The 22,322-nt window shown below is 31.6% G+C and overlaps 1 protein-coding gene across 1 annotated transcript in view; it reads right to left on the reverse strand.

Moving 5' to 3' along the window:
• LOC143084327 (apoptosis inhibitor 5-like) overlaps positions 1–20,333 on the reverse strand; it is a 40,517-nt gene extending 20,184 nt beyond the window's left edge. The window contains exons 1-10 of the mRNA XM_076260738.1: positions 20,174–20,333; positions 18,428–18,589; positions 17,010–17,175; positions 16,418–16,569; positions 15,533–15,673; positions 11,562–11,627; positions 9,022–9,216; positions 6,940–7,121; positions 5,933–6,026; positions 606–725 (exon numbers count right to left, since the gene is read on the reverse strand). Of these exons, the coding sequence (XP_076116853.1) occupies positions 606–725; positions 5,933–6,026; positions 6,940–7,121; positions 9,022–9,216; positions 11,562–11,627; positions 15,533–15,673; positions 16,418–16,569; positions 17,010–17,175; positions 18,428–18,589; positions 20,174–20,242 (1,347 nt within the window). The 5' untranslated portion in view covers positions 20,243–20,333. The remainder of the gene's footprint in view (positions 1–605; positions 726–5,932; positions 6,027–6,939; positions 7,122–9,021; positions 9,217–11,561; positions 11,628–15,532; positions 15,674–16,417; positions 16,570–17,009; positions 17,176–18,427; positions 18,590–20,173) is intronic.
• Between the last annotated feature and the right edge of the window lie 1,989 nt (positions 20,334–22,322).

Genomic DNA, 22,322 nt, shown 5'->3' on the forward strand with positions numbered 1-22,322 from the left:
TATAATCATGACATCACTTACAACTAAGGTTTTCATGACTATATAACCAAGACAACACCTACCACTAAAGGTTTCAATGACTATATAACCATGACAAACACCTACCACTAAAGGTTTCCATGACTATATAATCATGACAACACTTACAACTAAAGGTTTCCATTACTATATAACCATGACAACACTTACCACTAAAGGTTTCAATGACTATATAACCATGACAACACTTAACACTAAGGTTTTCATGACTATATAATCATGACAACACCTACCACTAAAGGTTTCAATGACTATATAACCATGACAACACTTACCACTAAGGTTTTCATGACTATATAATCATGACAACACCTACCACTAAAGGTTTTCATGAATTTTACCATGACAACACTTACCACTCAAGGTTTCTATGACTATATAATCATGACAACACTTACCATCAGCAGATTTCATGACTAAATAACCATGACAACACTTACCACTAAAGGTTTCCATGACTAAAGAAACCATGACAACACTTAACAATGAAGGTTCCATGACCATATAACTATGACAACACTTACCATCAGCAGATTTCATGACTATATAACCATGACAACACTTACCACTAAAGGTTTCCATGATGGTATAATGGGTGTTTTATAAGATGGTGGATTATGAAATAAATCTTTTATCAAAGAATTTATGTTTGATGTTATCTTTAATGCTACCACTTTGATTTTATTCTGAAAGAGAAACAAATAACAATAAATATATTGAACAGATTATGTGCAGATTATAATATGAGGTGCATCTTTAGCTTTGTGAATAAACCCATGCTCTAAATCCAATAAAATGTGTTAGCACATGTGTATATTGACTACTGCAGAATAATGAATTTTATCAAATTAACATGCATTTGAAATATTTATTTAATTTAAAACACTTCCAAACGCTTAAATGATGCAAGTGTTGTTACTTATTCATTTATCATGACTGTAATGTGGTACAGTTAGAAATTGACATATTTGACCTAAATACTACAACCGTTCATGCTGGCTGTTCAAACTCCTCCCTATGAAAAATCACATTGCCAGTCGTTTGCTTGTTTACAAACAAAAAAGGGAGGTTCATGGAAGAGCATACACAAATGCTATACACTTATAAACATCAGACATAGAAATAACATTAATTGTCCTAATCAGAATCGAAAAAAATGATGCAAGCTATACTTTATTGTAGTTTTAACATGGGTAGGCATTATATTCATGTTATTTTAGCCCTCACTAACGCTCGAGCAAAAATAATCATGAATATAATGCCTACCCAAGTTAAAACACACAAAAATTTGATTCCACGCAAATTTCCCTACATATTCCACGATTTATCAAAACTAGAAAGTTTTAAATATTATACTGTTAATCATATATGGTCTTTTGTTCGTTTCAACAGATCAAAAGAATGAGCAAACTTAATTAAAATCTCTGTTTTCACAATAATTAAACCAACAAAGTATGTCTGTCATACAACGTTACCACAACAATCAGATGCTAATTAGTGATGAGCTAATGTGTTGATATATGTCATAATCCAAACAAAAGGCATTTAATGTTAAAACATAATAAAGATAATTACTTTTACAAGGATATTTTTATATCTCTATCGATCAAAATCTTCAATCTTCAGTATGCCCCAATGTGGATATACTTTCTTTTTGGTAATTACTTGTATATATCTGTTATTGATTAACTGTCACTCAATCAATCCTGTGTTACTTTCATCAATAACAATGCGATATAATACTTGTTACAGTACCCTTCAAGAGTACCAACTCTCCCACACCCTACACCGAGGAAAATGTCGGAGCCACTCCGAAAAAATCCGATATTCCTCCCAAAATGTTGGGAGGAATTTGGGAGTAATCTCTCCCAAAATCAGGTAAATGTTTATTGTGATAACGAGCTCACTCTCTACACCGAGGAATTAATTGCCCTTATCCTACTTTGATCTCTACCGGCACAAGACTGAATGGGTAATTGGATTACCCAGGTAAAGGTTGAAGTAATAAAGAATTATATTTCTGGTCTACTGTACCAGTTTAAGTGTCAAACAGGTGTATAATTTTAAATGTCTTTTATACTTATTAAATTTCATTTGTGGTAATAAAAACTAAAGTCAAAATATTTTCGTATTTTTTGTTAGCCAATCTAAAAATATCTTAACCTTAATGTACTTGCTTTAAAAATAACCAATTATAAAATATAGCGGAATATGTGAAAAACAAAATATTCTACTTCAAAGTTAAAGTCTTTATTTAAAAATTATAAGTCTAAAAGTTTTATATATGCAAGTAAAAAGGAAAATTTATTCACCATTCATTAGACAAAATAATAGCCCCGTAATAATTGTGTAAATCTACGGCATTTTCTTTTTACGATTATCTAATTACTGGAATGAATAAAAGATTTAAAAGCAAAATGTTGTTGTTAATTCTTTCAATTGTATTTAAGTTTTATAAAAAATGAAAACTACTTAATTTTGACCTCGATGTCTTCACCAGTAAATTAATATTTTATTTACGAAATGAGCATACTTGTGTAAAAATAACCGGAAACTTTCACTAAATTAATCTGAGCAGTTAAATAAAATTACGTGTTTGAAAGTTTTGTATATATTCAAGTAAAAAGGAAAATATTATTCACCATTCGTTATGCTCAACAATTACGGCATTTACGTTTTACGATTTGTTGGCAGTACAGCAGAATAATAATTACGGTTACAACAGGAATACTTCCAGCTGCATTAATTCGTCTTTGTATAATATTAACTTTCGCACAATGAATGTAAATTTGTGTATTTTCAACAAAAGATTTTAAAAACAATTATTTGCCGTGCGAAGACAATTCCACGATACACATCTCAGTTATCAACAGTTTGGGTTGAACTTGAACTTGACTTACTTAACAATGTTAAATGCTAAAAATAGTTAACATCAATGTTATCCACAGCACGAGTTTTTTAAAGTGCGGGAAAAAATATCGCGTACTAGTAAACTCAGGTGACCTTTCTAGCCGACCGTGGGAAAGTCCATTCAAGGTTTCTAAAGTTGCAGAACGACATTTTTGTGCAATCGTATTGAGGCTCCAGAAGGTCCTTTTACAATTGATTTATCGGGAAAATATAATTCTTATCCGAATAAACGAGAACACATTTTTAACTATTTGAATTTTAATGTTTTATCTTTCAAAAAAGAAAGTACATTAGTTATACGTCCATGGTCAATAATATAAATTCACAGTTGGTGATGTATTAATTGAAATTATGATGGAAATTGTCCGGGATGATTGATTGTATTCAAATGACAATAATCATGATAATACGATAAAGAAATGCCAATTGTAGGCGATTGGGAAATTTTGAAAATAAAATGATGACTGATTTAACTGGCATAGAATATTATGATGGGCAATTATGAGGTTTGATAAATTTTAATAATAATTAAAGGATTAGTGACTATCGGATAGCGATAAGCGGATTACTTATCATCACAACTTTTAACATCTTTTGTAAATGTAAAATGATTGAGCGTCATAAACTTGTCAAACACCGGTAGAATTATAGTACATTTATTATATAATTAATGTGAAAATATTTTTCACTTTCCAAATTCAAATGACGAAATTGATATAAATACTTTCGTCAATTTGAAAACCGTTCCGTAAAATGCGAAAATGACGAGCACTATCAATATCACTTGAAATTATTTCCTTTGTTCAACAGAGTTGTCATTTTACAGTTTCTGTTCGTAATTTGAATTATTCAAGTCTGTATAAATGTACCGAGGTGGTGAAACATCATATTTTACATTGCTCAATAAATTAAGTTTACTTGATGATCCGATGACTCGGGTTACCGAAAAAACAACATGATTTTATTACCCAGTTGATTTTTAAATAATGAACAATTAATGCGCTGATATTGCTTATTGAATAAGTTATAAAAGAAACTAATTGTGGGAAAATCGTCCTTGCTGAAAGAACACAATGTATGACCTGACCGGACTGTAATAGAAACACAAAATAACAAGTATTTTTTTCATACTTTTTCGTATGTACGTTCTATTTTAAAGATAATGGCATTAGACACAAACATAAAAGATAATAATTATCTTATTCTAAATGATATTGTCACATCTTTATCTGTCAAAGAAAGGAAAACATTTGTTCAATTTTTAATACCGTGATTTTAAAGCACACCTGTGCAACCAAGATCGATTAAATGTTCAAAGGTAAATTATCTGGGTAATCCAATTATGTTGTCACGCGTCGTTAATTTGAAGTACATCCGATGGGCAATAAACCAATTAACAGCCACGCGGTGTTGGGAGAGAATTTTTGGAGGATTTTAGGAGTGAAATCCGTGGTACTCTGTGTGATTCCGAGAAACACGGAAATCGGAGAAAAAAGTTATCGAATCGATATTTTTGAAGAGTACTGTATATTTTCATGTGTATTTTCTCATTCAGCGAAAAATTATACACAGTGAAAATTTAACATGCCCATTTTGTATTGAAATCGCGAAAAAAAGCAGATGCTAAAAAATAAACAGATATACGGTATTAGTTTCTTCTGTATTTTTTTGGTACAGGGATGTTTATATTCTTTGCTATGATATTTTTTTGGTACAGTGAATTAAGGGATAATAAAATTGAGAATGGAAATGGGGAATGTGCCAAAGAGACAACAACCCGACCATAGAGCAGACAACAGCAGAAGGTCACCAACAGGTCTTCAATGCAACGAGAGGGAGTTGGCTTCTCAGTTTCAAAATAATTGACTTATCAAAACACTAGCATATATTTGGGACAACATCCCTAATGCGCCTCGAAATGAGGAACTCAAAAGTCACGTGTAAAGAAAAAATCCCTGTGTAGTGATATTGGACATGTTTCTATTTTTAACAAATGACTGAACTTAATTATTAGTGGTGATTAGGAAAGTAGAGGAACATAGAATAAATGTGTAAAAACTATGGAGCTATTGAATGTGTTCAAAGTATTAAATTTTCAAAGAACTTATTGTGTTAAAAAGGGAATATTTTACCACAAGGAGCCGCATCACAAAAGGATGTTCGGGGTTTGCTAATTTACGGAAAAAGTAATCTCACTTCGTATCCCGAAAATTTAACCACATATGTGAAAATGTCACAGCTTCGGAACGAGCTATCATACATATCCAAGTTTACGATATGGACTGAGCTACAGGAAAAAACGTTACCATTACCGCCTATGTAAAAACAATTAAAGATATTGAGCCATTTGAAGGGGATTAATAAAGGAATCAAAAGAGCAAAAAATATATATAGATCACCCTGCTTGTTTTAGATATATTAGCGATTGAAATTTTGGAATGAAAATGTTCTCTCTTGACTTTTCATAGCTTTAATCATTGACAAGTTTAACATGTTTAAGTCCTCAAAATCTATCAAAAAATAATTCAAAATTTATAAGACTTTAACAGACAGCTCATCATTATGCATGTAAAAGAATTATAAAAAGAAAAATGGGGGTCACTGGGCAAAATTTGTTAAGGCAATCAATGGATAAAACCAGAGGATTCCGAAAATATGACCAAAATTCCAAAACACAACAAGCAAACTTCCTTAAGGTGGTACCCAACACTTTTACTAAAATTAATTCGGCTCGTTTAATTTTCATAAGATTTGGTCAAAGTATTTTACTTTGACCCTTTAACAAAAATATAAAAATTTCAAAAATTTTGAACCAACTGTTTTGTTAGAAAAATTACACTGGTTATATAGTAGTTTGACAAACACCAATTTTGATCATTGAGAAGCTTAATATTCCTTTTACAACACAACGTAATTAAAACGTTAAGATGACTTTACAGAGTTATCTCCCTGTAGTGTTAGGTACCTGTAGAATGTAACTAACCTCATCTGTTTTTAAAGCTTCACCTGCCTTTCCTTGTAACGCCTGTCGTAACTGTTTAATATAAATCTGTACACCTCTGGCAAAATACTGTAATCTGAAAAAAAACATTCCAATGAGACACTTATTCTTAGCTTTTATCTACACCATTTATATAATGAAGACTCAATAATTCCCTATATCCTTGGTACAACATTAGAACAAACTTATATTCACTTGATCAAAACTCTTCAGATTGAAAGTCAGCACATAAGCAATCAAGAATAAAGAAAAGTTCACTACTCAGTTTCAAAATAATAAGCTTTTCACAACACTAGTATATATTGATCATGTTGATAGGGGTTCAATAAAGGCACCAAAAAAGCAAAACAAATATACAGGTAAATGTGCTAGTTTTCAAGATATGGGCCATTGAACTTTTGGCGGGAAAGTGTTCTCTCTTGACTTTTCATAGCTTAATCATTGACAAGTTAAAGTTCTCAAAAACTATTAAAAAATAACAAAGATTTTATAAAACTTTACAGGTGACTTATAATTACACATATATAAGATTTATAAAAAGAAAAATGGTGGTAAATAGGCAAATATTTTTTAAGGCATTCCAATGGATAAAACCAGAGGATTTCGAAAAATCTGACAAAAATCCCAAAACATCATTAAGAAAGTTTTCAATGATCACTTAATACTTTGGATTTTTTTCGACTTTAATGATAAATCCAAAGAAATAAGAAAGTGGGTCATTCCGGGTTAAAATGTCCCAATGCAGGAGATTCCATACTCAGAAATTTAGTTATTTGTGTGAGGGACTCCCATTTAAAACTTGAGGATTGTTGGGTATGATTTAGACATTTAAACGATCATTCAGTAAAAATTTCATTGAAATTGGTTCAGTATATTAAGAGAAACACCTGACAACTACAGAACTCCAAGTGATGGCGAGAGAATTATAACACTTTCAAGACCCTGTGGACAAAGATAGATCCTTTATTTGTATGAAATGTTAATTTTACCTTAACTTAAAGTCTTTTAACCTGTCTGCATTTGCTTCATCTGCCAGAAAACCTGGTAACTTCCTGCCAAGCTGATGGAAAGCTAACATTAAACATTCTACGGTAGAAAACTGGAACTTAGGTTCTTCCTCACTGCTACTCAGATTATCATTCTCCTCTGCTGGGGGCACTGGCATATAACTCTATAAAGAAAAATAATCAGATTATCATTCTCCTCTGCTGGGGGCACTGGCATATAACTCTATAAAGAAAAATAATCAGATTATCATAAAGAAAATCATAACACTCCAAATGGCAAATGATAAAATATGTATATTTGGAAAGACAGAAATGTTGGTTTTTTTTTAAAGCTAAAGCAATAAAATAAACAATTGAATCCACAGAGTCCTGAAGCTCAATTTTATCAAATTTTTAGTTGGATTCTGTTGGCTTGTAGAGAGGAATTTTACAAGCCAGAAAGCAATTTTACAAGCCATAGATGTAATACTTGTGGTTAAACATAAACTGAATAATTATTGTGTACAATTTGGAAATTAGTATGGCGTTCATTATCACTGAACTAGTATATATTTGTTTAGGGGCCAGCTGAAGGACGCCTCCAGATGCCGTAATTTCTCGCTACATTGAAGACCTGTTGATGACCTTCTGCTGTTGTCTGCTCTATGGTCGGGTTGTTGTCTCTTTGACACATTCCCCATTTCCATTCTCAATTTTATTAACCTATTAAGCCTAGTACAATTTTGGATGCAATACAAGTTGATGCAAAATAAATAAAAGAAGAAGTAACTGAGCACATGATTATAATATGTAAAAATACTTTATCATTTGTTTATGGACAGGCAGAAGGATAGATGGACGGAAGGTAAAACTTAATTTGCCAAAATTGCCAAGGAATTGGCCTTGCAAAAATCAAAATCTAACATACAAGATTTTGATAGCATTATTATTGAATTTATTCTAACACCATTTTGATTTTTCAACTATCACAATTATATCAAATTTGTAAGGGTTCCACGGAACCTTTTCTCTCGATCGCCTATTTTTGCTGTTAATCACACACTCAACAAAAATGATGAAAAAAATCAATAAAAATATTCCTCTTGATACTATCTTGTCAAAAGCTTCTGTCCAAGTTTGGTAAAAATCCAGGCAAGTTTAAGAATATTGTTTTAAAAACTTTTACTACAGACTGTATGTAATGTTAACTGGAAGAAAAACTAATGTCTATTCATAAGTAAAATACAAAAAAATTGGAATTTTATTTTTACAAAATTTACTTCCGATACTATATATCTTATGATCATAAACAAGCTTCTGTCTAAGTTTGGACAAATCCAGGATAGTTTAAGAAAGTTATAAAAAAATTAAAAACTTTAACCACAGAGTGAATGTAATGGTTCCTGACTTTGTTGCGGGGCCATTAAAATTTACTCATGGATACTATCTTATTAACATAAACAAGCTTCTGTCCAAGTTTGGTAGAAATCCAGGATAGTTCAAGAAAGTTATTAAAATTTCAAAAACTTTAACCACAGAGTGAATATTTGTGAAGGCTGCAGACGACACCAACAAAGCCAACGGAATGTAGGATCACTATGACTCGCTTTTTCATTTGAAGTCGAAGGTTCAACAAAAATGCACAAAAACTTTTTTTCCTTTATGGATTGATGTCTACTTAATACACACCATGCCTCTTCTTTTCATAGTATTGTAGCTCTGTCAAATAAATAGATCACTTAAGGTGGTACCTAACACTACAGGGAAATCAGCAGAACGTTTTAATGACGTTGTGTTGTTAAGGGAATATTAAGCTTCTCAATGATCAAAATAAGTTTTTGTCAAACTACTATATAACCAGTGTAATTTTTCTGATTAAACGGTTGGTTCATTTTTTTTGAAATTTTTATATATTTGTCAAAGGGTCAAAGTAAATACTTTTGACAAAATTTTAAGAAAATTAAACGAGCCAGATAAGGTGTTGGGTACCACCTTAAGTTAGAAAATAAATGTTGCATCATTAATTGGAACAAAAATTAGATAAACACGAAGAAATAAAATACTTTACAATATTGTCCAACTTACAATAAGACATTTGTATAGATTATCCAATCTGTTTTCTAACTTGTCCAAGTCTCCAGCAAACTCTGAGATCTCACTAAACAGTTTTAACATCTCTAACTGTGCATCTACTCCGTCATCAGGACTGGCTAGTTTACTGATCACAGGTAAAACATTATCACATATATACCCTACAAACGCTTTAGAATGCACATTTTTCTACAAATAGAAATAAAACTGATTTTGTTATATAGACACAGAGTCTTACAAAAAAAAGATTCAGTATATTCAGTTTTGCTCATTATTGAAGGCTTGACAGTAACCCGTAGTCATTTGGTCTCTGGTCGAGAGTTAAACTCTTTGGCAATCATACCACATCTTCTTATTTTTATATTAAAAGCCTTAGCTTGTTTGTACTTACATAAAAGGCCCTCTCCTAACATACTTTAATCTGATGTTCAGTAGTTGTCCTTTGTTGATGTTGTTCAAAAGTGTTTCTGGTTTTTCTTTTTTATATAGATATGACCATTGGTTTTCCAGTTTGAATGGTGATACACTAGTATTTTTGGGACCCTTTATAGTGTACTGTTTTGTGTGAGTCAAGGCTCTGAATCGATCAGTTGAAGACGGTACTTTGACCTATAATGGTTTACTTTTATAAATTGTGACTTGGATGGAGAGTTGTCTCATTGGCACTCATACCACATCTTCTTGTATCTACTGTGGATTCATTTATTTTCGTGGGTACCAATTTTCTTGGAGGAAAACTTACAAATTCATGGATATCTAATTTCATGGTTTTGGCAAAGTATACACTCATTCCTTTAGAAAATTTGTAATTTGTTGAAGAGGGTGATAAAGGGGGACCCTGAACACGGAAACACGTGAAATCGTTGCACGGAATGTAAATTTCGGAAAAAACGAAGCACGAGAAATAAATTGTAAGTATTAATGGAAAAAGTTAAATAAGTTATTAATCAGCCATTCTTGGAAATCATATAGTCATTATATAATTGATATGATGACCATGCATTGACCTTTAAGCTTCCGCTAGTTGCAACTGATTTGAAAGAAACAATTTATTCATAATAATTCATTTGATAGCAATTTTAAATATTCTGCGGACACATATTTTAAAACAATCTCCGGACTGACTTTGAATTTAGTCCCGGTTTCATTCTTAACCAAATGCAGGACAAGCACTAGAAATTAAGAGTACCGACACGAAACACAGAAAATTAAAGAACCTTAGTGAGCACGCTCACATACCCCACGTCCCCACATTGTCATTGGAGAAATTAAATAAGTATAAGAAAAAATACTGAATAATAATTTCCTGTCAATATACACATCTACATAGTATGTCCTTATTATCTACAAAATTTCATGAAATTCTGTGTGTTTTCAGAGAAGTTGAGATGACAAACTGTTGCAGAAGTACATTGAAGCAAATAAGTTCAAAGGGGCATAACTCCTAGAAAAAAAAATTGTATCGCAATTTCCCGTCGATATGCACAACTACATAGTATGTCCTTATTATCTGAAAAGGTTTCGTGAAATTCTGTAGTGTGGTTTGAGAGGAGTTGCGATGACAAACTGTTGCAGTAGTACATTAAAGTAAATAAGTTCAAAGGGGCGTAACTCCTAGAAAAAAAATTGAATCGCAATTTCCTATCGATATGCACAACTACATAGTATGTCCTTATTATCTGAAAAGGTTTCATGAAATTCTGTTGTGTGGTTTGAGAGGAGTTGCGATGACAAACTGTTGCAGTAGTACATTAAAGTAAATAAGTTCAAAGTAGCGTAACTCCTAGAAAAAAAATTGAATCGCAATTTCCCGTCGATATGCACAACTACATAGTATGTCCTTATTATCTGAAAAGGTTACGTGAAATTCTGTTGTGTGGTTTGAGAGGAGTTGCGATGACAAACTGTTGCAGTAGTACATTAAAGTAAATAAGTTCAAAGGGGCGTAACTCCTAGAAAAAAAATTGAATCGCAATTTCCTATCGATATGCACAACTACATAGTATGTCCTTATTATCTGAAAAGGTTTCGTGAAATTCTGTTGTGTGGTTTGAGAGGAGTTGCGATGACAAACTGTTGCAGTAGTACATTAAAGTAAATAAGTTCTAAGGGGCGTAACTCCTAGAAAAAAAATTGAATCGCAATTTCCCGTCGATATGCACAACTACATAGTATGTCCTTATTATCTGAAAAGGTTTCGTGAAATTCTGTTGTGTGGTTTGAGAGGAGTTGCGATGACAAGAAACAGGACTGACGGACGGATGGGTCAAAAACATTATACCCTCCGCAACAGTTGGGTATAATAAATAAAGGAGAACATGAAGCATGCACGTCGAACCAAACACGAGAAAACGAGAAATAAAACGTTAAAACATGAAAACACGTGAAATAAAAAGGCCGAAAACGTTGCACAAAAATAACCCTTTACCACCCTCATTGAACATTTGAATTCGTGGTTCTCCTGAACCAACGAAATCGAAGAAAATTGGTATCCAACGAATATAAATAAATCCACAGTATCTAATATTACTCACTGAAAACAAAGGTGCTGCTTGTTTTATACAATGAATCAATCGATCAACACAGTCTGTATCTTCAGCCTGTAATATAAAATATGTCAGAGTTATACAATGAATCAATCGATCAACACAGTCTGTATCTTCAGCCTGTAATATAAAATATGTCAGAGTTATACAATGAATCAATCGATCAACACAGTCTGTATCTTCAGCCTGTAATATAAAATATGTCAGAGTTATACAATGAATCAATCGATCAACACAGTCTGTATCTTCAGCCTGTAATATAAAACATGTCAGAGTTATACAATGAATCAATCGATCAACACAGTCTGTATCTTCAGCCTGTAATATAAAATATGTCAGAGTTATACAATGAATCAATCGATCAACACAGTCTGTATCTTCAGCCTGTAATATAAAATGTGTCAGAGTTATACAATGAATCAATCGATCAACACAGTCTGTATCTTCAGCCTGTAATATAAAATAAGTCAGAGTTATACAATGAATCAATCGATCAACACAGTCTGTATCTTCAGCCTGTAATATAAAATATGTCAGAGTTATACAATGAATCAATCGATCAACACAGTCTGTATCTTCAGCCTGTAATATAAAATATGTCAGAGTTATACAATGAATCAATCGATCAACACAGTCTGTATCTTCAGCCTGTAATATAAAATATGTCAGAGTTATACAATGGATCAATCGATCAACACAGTCTGTATCTTCAGCCTGTAATATAAAATATGTCAAGAGTTATACAATGAATCAATCGATCAACACAGTCTGTATCTTCAGCCTGTAATATAAAATATGTCAAGAGTTATACAATGAATCAATCGATCAACACAGTCTGTATCTTCAGCCTGTAATATAAAATATGTCAAGAGTTATACAATGAATCAATCGATCAACACAGTCTGTGTCTTCAGCCTGTAATATAAAACATGTCAGAGTTATACAATGAATCAATCGATCAACACAGTCTGTATCTTCAGCCTGTAATATAAAACATGTCAGAGTTATACAATGAATCAATCGATCAACACAGTCTGTATCTTCAGCCTGTAATATAAAATATGTCAGAGTTATACAATGAATCAATCGATCAACACAGTCTGTATCTTCAGCCTGTAATATAAAATGTGTCAGAGTTATACAATGAATCAATCGATCAACACAGTCTGTATCTTCAGCCTGTAATATAAAATATGTCAGAGTTATACAATGAATCAATCGATCAACACAGTCTGTATCTTCAGCCTGTAATATAAAATATGTCAGAGTTATACAATGAATCAATCGATCAACACAGTCTGTATCTTCAGCCTGTAATATAAAATGTGTCAGAGTTATACAATGAATCAATCGATCAACACAGTCTGTATCTTCAGCCTGTAATATAAAATATGTCAGAGTTATACAATGAATCAATCGATCAACACAGTCTGTATCTTCAGCCTGTAATATAAAATATGTCAGAGTTATACAATGAATCAATCGATCAACACAGTCTGTATCTTCAGCCTGTAATATAAAATATGTCAGAGTTATACAATGAATCAATCGATCAACACAGTCTGTATCTTCAGCCTGTAATATAAAATATGTCAGAGTTATACAATGGATCAATCGATCAACACAGTCTGTATCTTCAGCCTGTAATATAAAATATGTCAAGAGTTATACAATGAATCAATCGATCAACACAGTCTGTATCTTCAGCCTGTAATATAAAATATGTCAAGAGTTATACAATGAATCAATCGATCAACACAGTCTGTATCTTCAGCCTGTAATATAAAATATGTCAAGAGTTATACAATGAATCAATCGATCAACACAGTCTGTGTCTTCAGCCTGTAATATAAAACATGTCAGAGTTATACAATGAATCAATCGATCAACACAGTCTGTGTCTTCAGCCTGTAATATAAAATATGTCAGAGTTATACAATGAATCAATCGATCAACACAGTCTGTATCTTCAGCCTGTAATATAAAATATGTCAGAGTTATACAATGAATCAATCGATCAACACAGTCTGTATCTTCAGCCTGTAATATAAAATATGTCAGAGTTATACAATGAATCAATCGATCAACACAGTCTGTATCTTCAGCCTGTAATATAAAATATGTCCGAGTTATACAATGAATCAATCGATCAACACAGTCTGTATCTTCAGCCTGTTATATAAAACATGTCAGAGTTATACAATGAATCAATCGATCAACACAGTCTGTATCTTCAGCCTGTAATATAAAACATGTCAGAGTTATACAATGAATCAATCGATCAACACAGTCTGTATCTTCAGCCTGTAATATAAAACATGTCAGAGTTATACAATGAATCAATCGATCAACACAGTCTGTATCTTCAGCCTGTAATATAAAACATGTCAGAGTTATACAATGAATCAATCGATCAACACAGTCTGTATCTTCAGCCTGTAATATAAAACATGTCAGAGTTATACAATGAATCAATCGATCAACACAGTCAGCATCTTCAGCCTGTAATATAAAATATGTCAGAGTTATACAATGAATCAATCGATCAACACAGTCTGTATCTTCAGCCTGTAATATAAAATATGTCAGAGTTATACAATGAATCAATCGATCAACACAGTCTGTATCTTCAGCCTGTAATATAAAACATGTCAGAGTTATACAATGAATCAATCGATCAACACAGTCTGTATCTTCAGCCTGTAATATAAAATATGTCAGAGTTATACAATGAATCAATCGATCAACACAGTCTGTATCTTCAGCCTGTAATATAAAATATGTCAGAGTTATACAATGAATCAATCGATCAACACAGTCTGTGTCTTCAGCCTGTAATATAAAACATGTCAGAGTTATACAATGAATCAATCGATCAACACAGTCTGTATCTTCAGCCTGTAATATTAAATATGTCAGAGTTATACAATGAATCAATCGATCAACACAGTCTGTGTCTTCAGCCTGTAATATAAAATATGTCGGAGTTATTCACAATCAGATGTTGGTCAAATACACAACCAGTATTATCTGAAATATTTACAATTTCAATTGATTTTATCCAAATATACCAATTTTAATAATCTACTAAAGTTAAAAAAAATCAAAGTTTTTCTTTTCTAGAATTTCTTTAGACTTTAATGCTGTAAATGATTGTTATTTACAGTGGTCTTTATTTTTATTTATAAATGTATAATTTTGCTTTAATCCACCATTTTCTTCAGAAAGAAATGTCTGTACAAAGTCAGCAATAAGACAGTTGTTTTGAAGTGTTTGATCTTTTGACAAATGTTTGATCTTTTGCCAATTGTTAAAAGATTTTCAGTTTTGAATTTCCCTTGGAGTTTGGTATTTTTGTTGTTTTGACTTTTCATGGACATTGAAAATCTCATTTGTCTGTTTTCTTCAAAACACTGCTCATTTACCAACCGAAAGGGAGCAATTTTTTAATGCCTTTCACAGTTACTTAAAATGTGTGCACAGGACATTTCTTTGTTCAGTGCTGGATATAAAAGATTGAACACAAATAATATAAATATATCAGCAAATCAGAAAAAAATGGATAGACATGTTTTGACCTGCCAAACTTGTGTTGCAAAACAGAATATACTTGTAAACATAACTTTTTGGAGAAGATTACTGGGAGGTCATTCAAATCTTGAAATGAAAATTAAAATCTTACAAATATCACTTACATATTGTAGCAAAAATATATAAATGAACATGATTAAGACTTGTATATATGAGTTATAAGCTAACAAATTATGAGGCTTAAATAATTGCCCTTTTTTCAATGACATTTATGCGTTAAATTTACCTTTTTCTGACCAGCACCCTGCCCTTTCCAAATCCTTTCTAGACCACTGTGACTTGTATAAGTATTACCCTTGATGACAGATTGTTACATATAGGTAAAAAAAACAATGGTACATGGTCTTCAAATCTACTCTTAGACTTACCTCAAAACTCTGATCCAAGTCTGCCTGTTCAGTAACAATTTCTACAAGTTGTTGTCTCCCTTGTACTGTAGACATTGAACTTTGTGATCTTAATACGTCCATTATCAAAATAAATTCTTCTTTAGTTACATCTTGTAAAACCTGAGGAAAAAATAATGAAATTTTTTTAATCTTATGTAATTAACTGTATTCTAAAAGTAATTTTATATAAACCAGTTTCCATTCAAAAAAGTTTGAAAATGTTCAGTTTGTAGATTATTTATGTCATGGGCCTTGTTTTCTTGAGAAAAAAAAGAAGCAAATTGCAATATCAAATTCAATACAATAATCTGCCCTTGATTTAAAACATAATTTTTCTAAAAATCGAAAGCACACTGGAAAAAACTTATTTTGTTGTTTTTTTTAATTTTAATTCCTAAGTTTCAAGTGTTAAATGATTCTAATGTATATTGAATAAAACTTGGTAAAATATCTTGCAACCAAAGAAATATTTTTGCAATATGACAGTCAATAGTAGGGATTCTCGGTAAAAGACACCCAATCTAGCTTGAGGTTGGTTATCTATTAAGAATGCTATTTGTCAATTTGAACAATAACCAGATAACTAGAGACTCTAAAGCATCTTTTACAATAGCTTTTTTTTTGTAAAAATGTATGTATAAAAAGTTTACTATTCTGGCTTTAATTCTTCCAAATTTAAAAAAAAAATGTTTTCTCATTTCAAATTTGAGTAAAATCCATAAATTTCGTCTCATTTTGACACGGTTTTCAACAAACAGAAGCTCCATGTTTAAACTTTCATCCAGGTATTCAACAAAGAAAGATAATTTGTGTTTGCAATGTATTTGAGGGGGAAACATAAAACAAGTATTCTGATTCTGTTACCTGTTTACACTGCGATACAAGAAATTCTTCAGCTTCTTTATCTATTGTATCTTCTCCAAGAACTTTGACTTTGGTACCTAAAAACTTGATGGCTCTCTCCCTCACAAGTTCATCTTCTGATAAAATCTGTTTAAACATACCTTGTAGAGTTCCTGTAAATATATAATCAATGAAGTGTTACACCACTGTCCCAGGTTAGCGGAGGGTTGGGCAACCGCAAACATGTTTAACCCTGCCATTTTCTGTATTTGCCTGCCCCAAGTCAGGAGTCAGTAATTGAGTGGTAGTTATTTGTTGCTTTATATCATATTTGTTTTCGTTCATTGTTTTGCAAAACAAATCAGGCTGTTATTATTCTCACTTAAATTGAATTACATTTGTCATGTTTGAATTTCAGTAGCTGACTATGTGGTATGAGTTTTGCTCATAGATGAAGGCCGTACAGCGACCTATAATTGTTTTATAACTTCTATGTCTTTTTGTCTGTGGTGGAGAGTTGTCACCTTGGCGATCATACCACATCTTCATATTTTCATATATATTAAATATATATATATATATATATATAGGAAATAACTTTCAGAATACCAACCTTTACAGCACACTGCCATTAGATTGATAAGTGACGACTGAATGAGACTAAGTTCTGTTGTATCATCACATCCTAGTAGTTGTGTTAAAGCCTCAGCAATCTTTGGTACATTTCCAGCAGAGTTCTTACACAGGGTTGGTAAATCTTTAATGGCTTGTTTACGGATCTGTCAATGTTTATATATCATGTATATCATTCATTTTATTACTCTTCTAAACTATCTCATTATTCTCAAATGCTGACATGACTGTAAACTTTTAAATATATCGTTTATTCAGAAATCACAGGCTAGGGTGCATTTATCATTTCGATTTTCAAGAATGGACAAAAATTCCAGTTTTATTATTGCTACAATGTATTTCATAAATAGAGCATGTCTATTGTCTATATTTTGGTTATCAGAAATTCAGTATACATGTTATTATTGCTATACTTACCTAGACACATTATTTGCATTTATAAAAACCTTGCAATACGTTCTGAATTTACAGTAATGCAATCTAGTCGTAATTTCAAAAGCATACACCATGCTACATGTGCTATCGGATTAAACTATATTGAACAGGCTATTATTTGAACTTGGAATTATTTTTAATTATGGAATTTGCATAATTTCTTGTGTTTAAAATTTATTATAAATTCCATGTTTATTTGGTATTATAATCTTTTGAGCGGTTAATAACACTTTCCATACAATGTATTTTGGTTAGATAGTGTTGTGCACGGCACAGTACATTCTATTGAAAATATACTATTTTCTTTGTAATAGAAAGTGTTGTGCGCAGTACAGAATAAACATGGAATTTATTAAAAATTCAATAACAAGAAATCAAGCAAATTCCATAATTAAAAATAATTCCAAGTTCAAATAATAGCCTGTTATTGATTGGTTGGTGTTGAATGTTACTTTCAGCACTGTAGGCCATTTCATGGCAGTCACTTTTTATGGTCAGAGGAAACTGGAATGTCCAGACAGATTCACCAGGACAAAATAACAATTCGAGTCAATATTTGACATAAAACCAAGTACAATTGGATTTCAATATGATCAAGCGTTGAACTACTGTAGTCAAAACATTGAATAGGAAAAGAAAAATCGAAAAAGCAGGTGTAAGTTACAGGATAAAAGTGTATAACAATTTCATAATAAATGTTTGGAAACAGGAAGCAGACATAAATCATAGTTTGACCTATAAACAATAGATACATGTACTAATGTGTCCTATCCAGCACAGGGTTGCATTCAATATCCTAGCAACTACATAGGGCTACGTAGATTTATGACTATTGAACATGTAGCTAGCCTAGCTGCTACATAGATATTGATAGCAGCTAGGCTAGCTACTCAATCAATAGTCATTTTTAGCACTGTGTAGCTGCTACTATATTGAACGCAAGCCTGGTTAGATGTTACATACCATAACATCATCATCTTCACACAGATCAAACAAGGCATTGATAGCTTGGTTGGCTAGTGATGGGAAATGTTTGAAAAATCTGGCAATAAACTGTGATGCTAATCTTTTCTCTCCTGGTCCTCCCTTAACAGCATTGATGAAGTTCAAGTATTCCTGCTCATGCTGAAAAAAAAAATGTTTTTATAAATAACATAATAACCATGATAACATGAGCTACAAATAATAATTCACAAATCAGAGTTTTTATCCAATTATCATATAATTGAGTGAAATATTTTTTTAATTGCATTATTAATTTCAATTTATACAGTCAGGGGACTTACTTAAACAAGTGATTTTCTAAATCACTGATTCAAGTAACATTATTTCCATAAAGGTTTGAAGTTAGAGTTGTCTTTCTTTAATAATCACCTATTTAAGTAGTACAAATTAATCACTAGTAGAAGTGATTTAATATTAGTGTAGCTTTAAATATAGAATACTAATGATCCAGGGACTAATTATGTTTCTAAACTTATCAGAACCAACATCTGTGTTGTCTAGGATGACCAGGTCATTTCAGGTGATGACCTTGTACTGAATTTAGGATAATGACATAAAAATCACTTGTTTAAGTATCAGACCTCAATTTCTTTCCCAAAAATCACTTCTTTAAGTATCATTCTTTTAATAACCCCAACCAATTTCAACACCCCCGAACAGTGAAATTTTTATCGCGAACAGTAGAATTTTATTACATAATCTGAAAGATGAAACCTTGAACATCACAGGAAAAATACTCCCACTGCTGTGAAAAATCTTTTAAGAAAGTATCAGTTCATTATGTAAAGCCATTATTATAGCATTTTTTCAACTAAAATAGAATTTTCAGGTAAATGATAGCATCAAAGGCATAAACCTTGCTACTTAAAAGAAGCAAAAAGTTCATATTTTTTAATTTTACTAATTAAAAGATGTTATGTGTTTAAAATTTTGAAAAAAACTACAAAATCCCAATTTGTGACAAAACCTCGAAATTGCTACTCAAATAAGTGATTTAAAAATCACTTATTTCAGTAAGTCCCCTGACTGTTATATTACCCCTCAAGCAAATATCACATTGTGTTTGTGTACCAGTATTTTTTCAATATACATGTAACATGATATAAATATATTGAAAAAAGGCATTCCATATAAATGTAATCAAATCAAACAAAGATGAACATCAACTGTTTCATGTATCTTAATGCATATAAATATGTGTCTTTCAAGTAATTATGTGATAGACATTTTATTTGGTTGAACACTGCTAAGGCAGGACATTTTTTCTGGTTTTATTTATGTCTGGTTTGTTGCAATTGTTCCACCAGTTTTGTATAATTACAAACACAAATATACAGACGTAAAAAATGGCCTCGGCGTTATGACGTCGTAGGAAGGCGTCCCAGAAAGAAAAAAAATAGCCTTGCCAGACGTCATAATTATTTGGACTAAATTATGCTGTTATAGCACAGGCACTAGACGTGTTATAGCTTCTGTATCATCAGCATTGGTATTGTTTATTTCTTCTTCAGATGGCATTTCTACTTAAATCTTTATTTATTGAAAAGGATATGAACAAGATCACATTCTTCAGTATTGAAGCCTTGTTGACCTTAAAGAAGAGGAAAAGAAGAAGATATGTTTGCATCTTTGTAAAATTTGGTGTCGTTTTAGTAACGAAATGTGAATTATAATTTTAAGTGATTCATATTCATAACGCTATACCTCTCCGGCTTTGTCTTTAGCCTCTGCCAAGACACCAAAGTCTTTATACATTTGTTCTACTGTCACCATTTCTTTATATTTGGAGAAACTCGTAGAAATGAATAGAAAACGTTTTCCTTGCGCGTGGGTTACCGGCGGAAGTAGTTTCTGATACAATAAAGTGTTGATTTATAAAACCTTTATAATCATATAAATATTTCTTTTAAAAATGGCCTGTTACAAGTGTTATAATAATAAGTTTCATTCTGTACAAACATAAAACCATTTTTTTTTAATAAAGACGTATTTCATTTGATAATATTTGTCTTTATTTGTTTTTTTGCCATTTATTTGTGAAGGATGTCAGCCCAATGAACGCTAGACAATTCGTCCCCCAAAAGTCTCGCCACCGTCTAATAGTTCAATTTCAGGTATTTTCTCCTGAAGTTAATCCTGTTAAGTTAGATCTAAAAAGCTAAGTGGCGTACCAACTTCGGATATCACCTGTTTAAAAATTAAAAAAACTTAAGCGGTCATATGATAATGTGACAAAATGTGTTTATGTCACACAAATAAATTAAGAATTAATTCATGGGGCTTGAACATGTTGATGAATATATCGTGATTTTACCACGGGTTGGCCCTTTATGCAAAATATTTTACCCCTGAGCGATAGCACAGCATTAATATGTGAGTAATCATTCAACCAACTAAAAGCAATCCAAATTTCAGAATTTTTGTAGCAAGACTGTCTCTACACTTCCATAAAAAATAAAACACGATTTGTCAGATGAGGATCCAGTACTGACAAACGAAAACATAGTTTCTTCTTGAGATCCATCACAAACTGGAATGAACTGCCGCCTATATAGCTAGCCTGATTGGACATTGTTAACTATAATACATCAAGACCTACCTCATAGCACACGGATTATATGCGTTAATCAACATACAAATGTGTTGGTTTTTTTCTAAAATTTTGCGAAATATCATGGTTACTTATTTTATTGTAAGGATATACACCTATCATGCAGTGAGGAGCCAAATATTTCTAGAATTAAACTTTTAATCTTAACCAGCTGATTTTTGGGTTTGAGTGACTGTCAACAATTTGATGAAGAAAAATCATATGGTGATGCACTTCTTTTTTTGCTTCAACCATTTGAAAGTACCAATTTTGATGATTTTCCCTTTTTCATAATTTTTTACACATTCTTGTGCTATTTATATCATGAAAAAAAATATGACAGTTTCACAGTTAAACTTTTTTTAATGCTTTCACTAAAGATGACAATCTGAATAAAGTTAACTCCAAAAAAATATAGGTAGGTGTTTAGTTTAAACATATTTTATTTGCTTAAATGTGCAAAACGTAGGTGTTGCCATATAAATCAAAAACATGATCTGTGACAAACATAACATATATACAAAAATAAACAGTACAATATTAAAATACAAAATGTAGCAGTTCAAATTATTGTTTTGAGTCTCCCGTCCTCAGTTCTAATGACTGTCTTATAAAGGAAACTTTATTTTTAATTTGACTGTGAGACGTTGGGTTTAGTAATAATTTATATATAAGTTTAAGCATGTCATCTTTAGCAGTATCTTTCCACTCCGTATTCATTTTCATGGAGTCAAAATATTTTTTTTCTATAAAAGTTAAATTTAGGGCATTTGAGAAAGAAGTGTTTTTCGTCCTCTATCTCATTACAGAATTTTCAATATCTCTGATCTCTAGGGATCTTTTAAGATGTCTACCTTTTTCTGAATTTTATTAACAGTTCAGAATGGTTAGAAAGTTTTGTAAATTTGGGATTTTTCTCTCTTTTTTTTAAAAAAAAAGCACTTTATTTCAACTTCTTTATTATACTTATGGTAAATTGTAATTTTACATTCAGGTTTCAAGCAGTATTCATTATTGTGTACGTATAAAGATAAAGACATGTGGTATAATTTCCAATGAGACAACTCTCCGCCAGAATTCAAATGAAATAGAGGCAAGAAATATAGGCAACCGCAATGCTTTCAACAATGAGAAACATTCATACCGTATACGGTATACATCAATAGTCAACTTTAAGACATGAAAAATATGAAACAATAAAAGAGAAAACCAGACTCTTACTTTAAGTTTGTACTTTTAAATACACTGGACGCTAGCTAGAAA

This window comes from Mytilus galloprovincialis, chromosome 7 (genome assembly GCF_965363235.1).
Source record: "Mytilus galloprovincialis chromosome 7, xbMytGall1.hap1.1, whole genome shotgun sequence".
Classification (NCBI taxonomy): domain Eukaryota; kingdom Metazoa; phylum Mollusca; class Bivalvia; order Mytilida; family Mytilidae; genus Mytilus; species Mytilus galloprovincialis.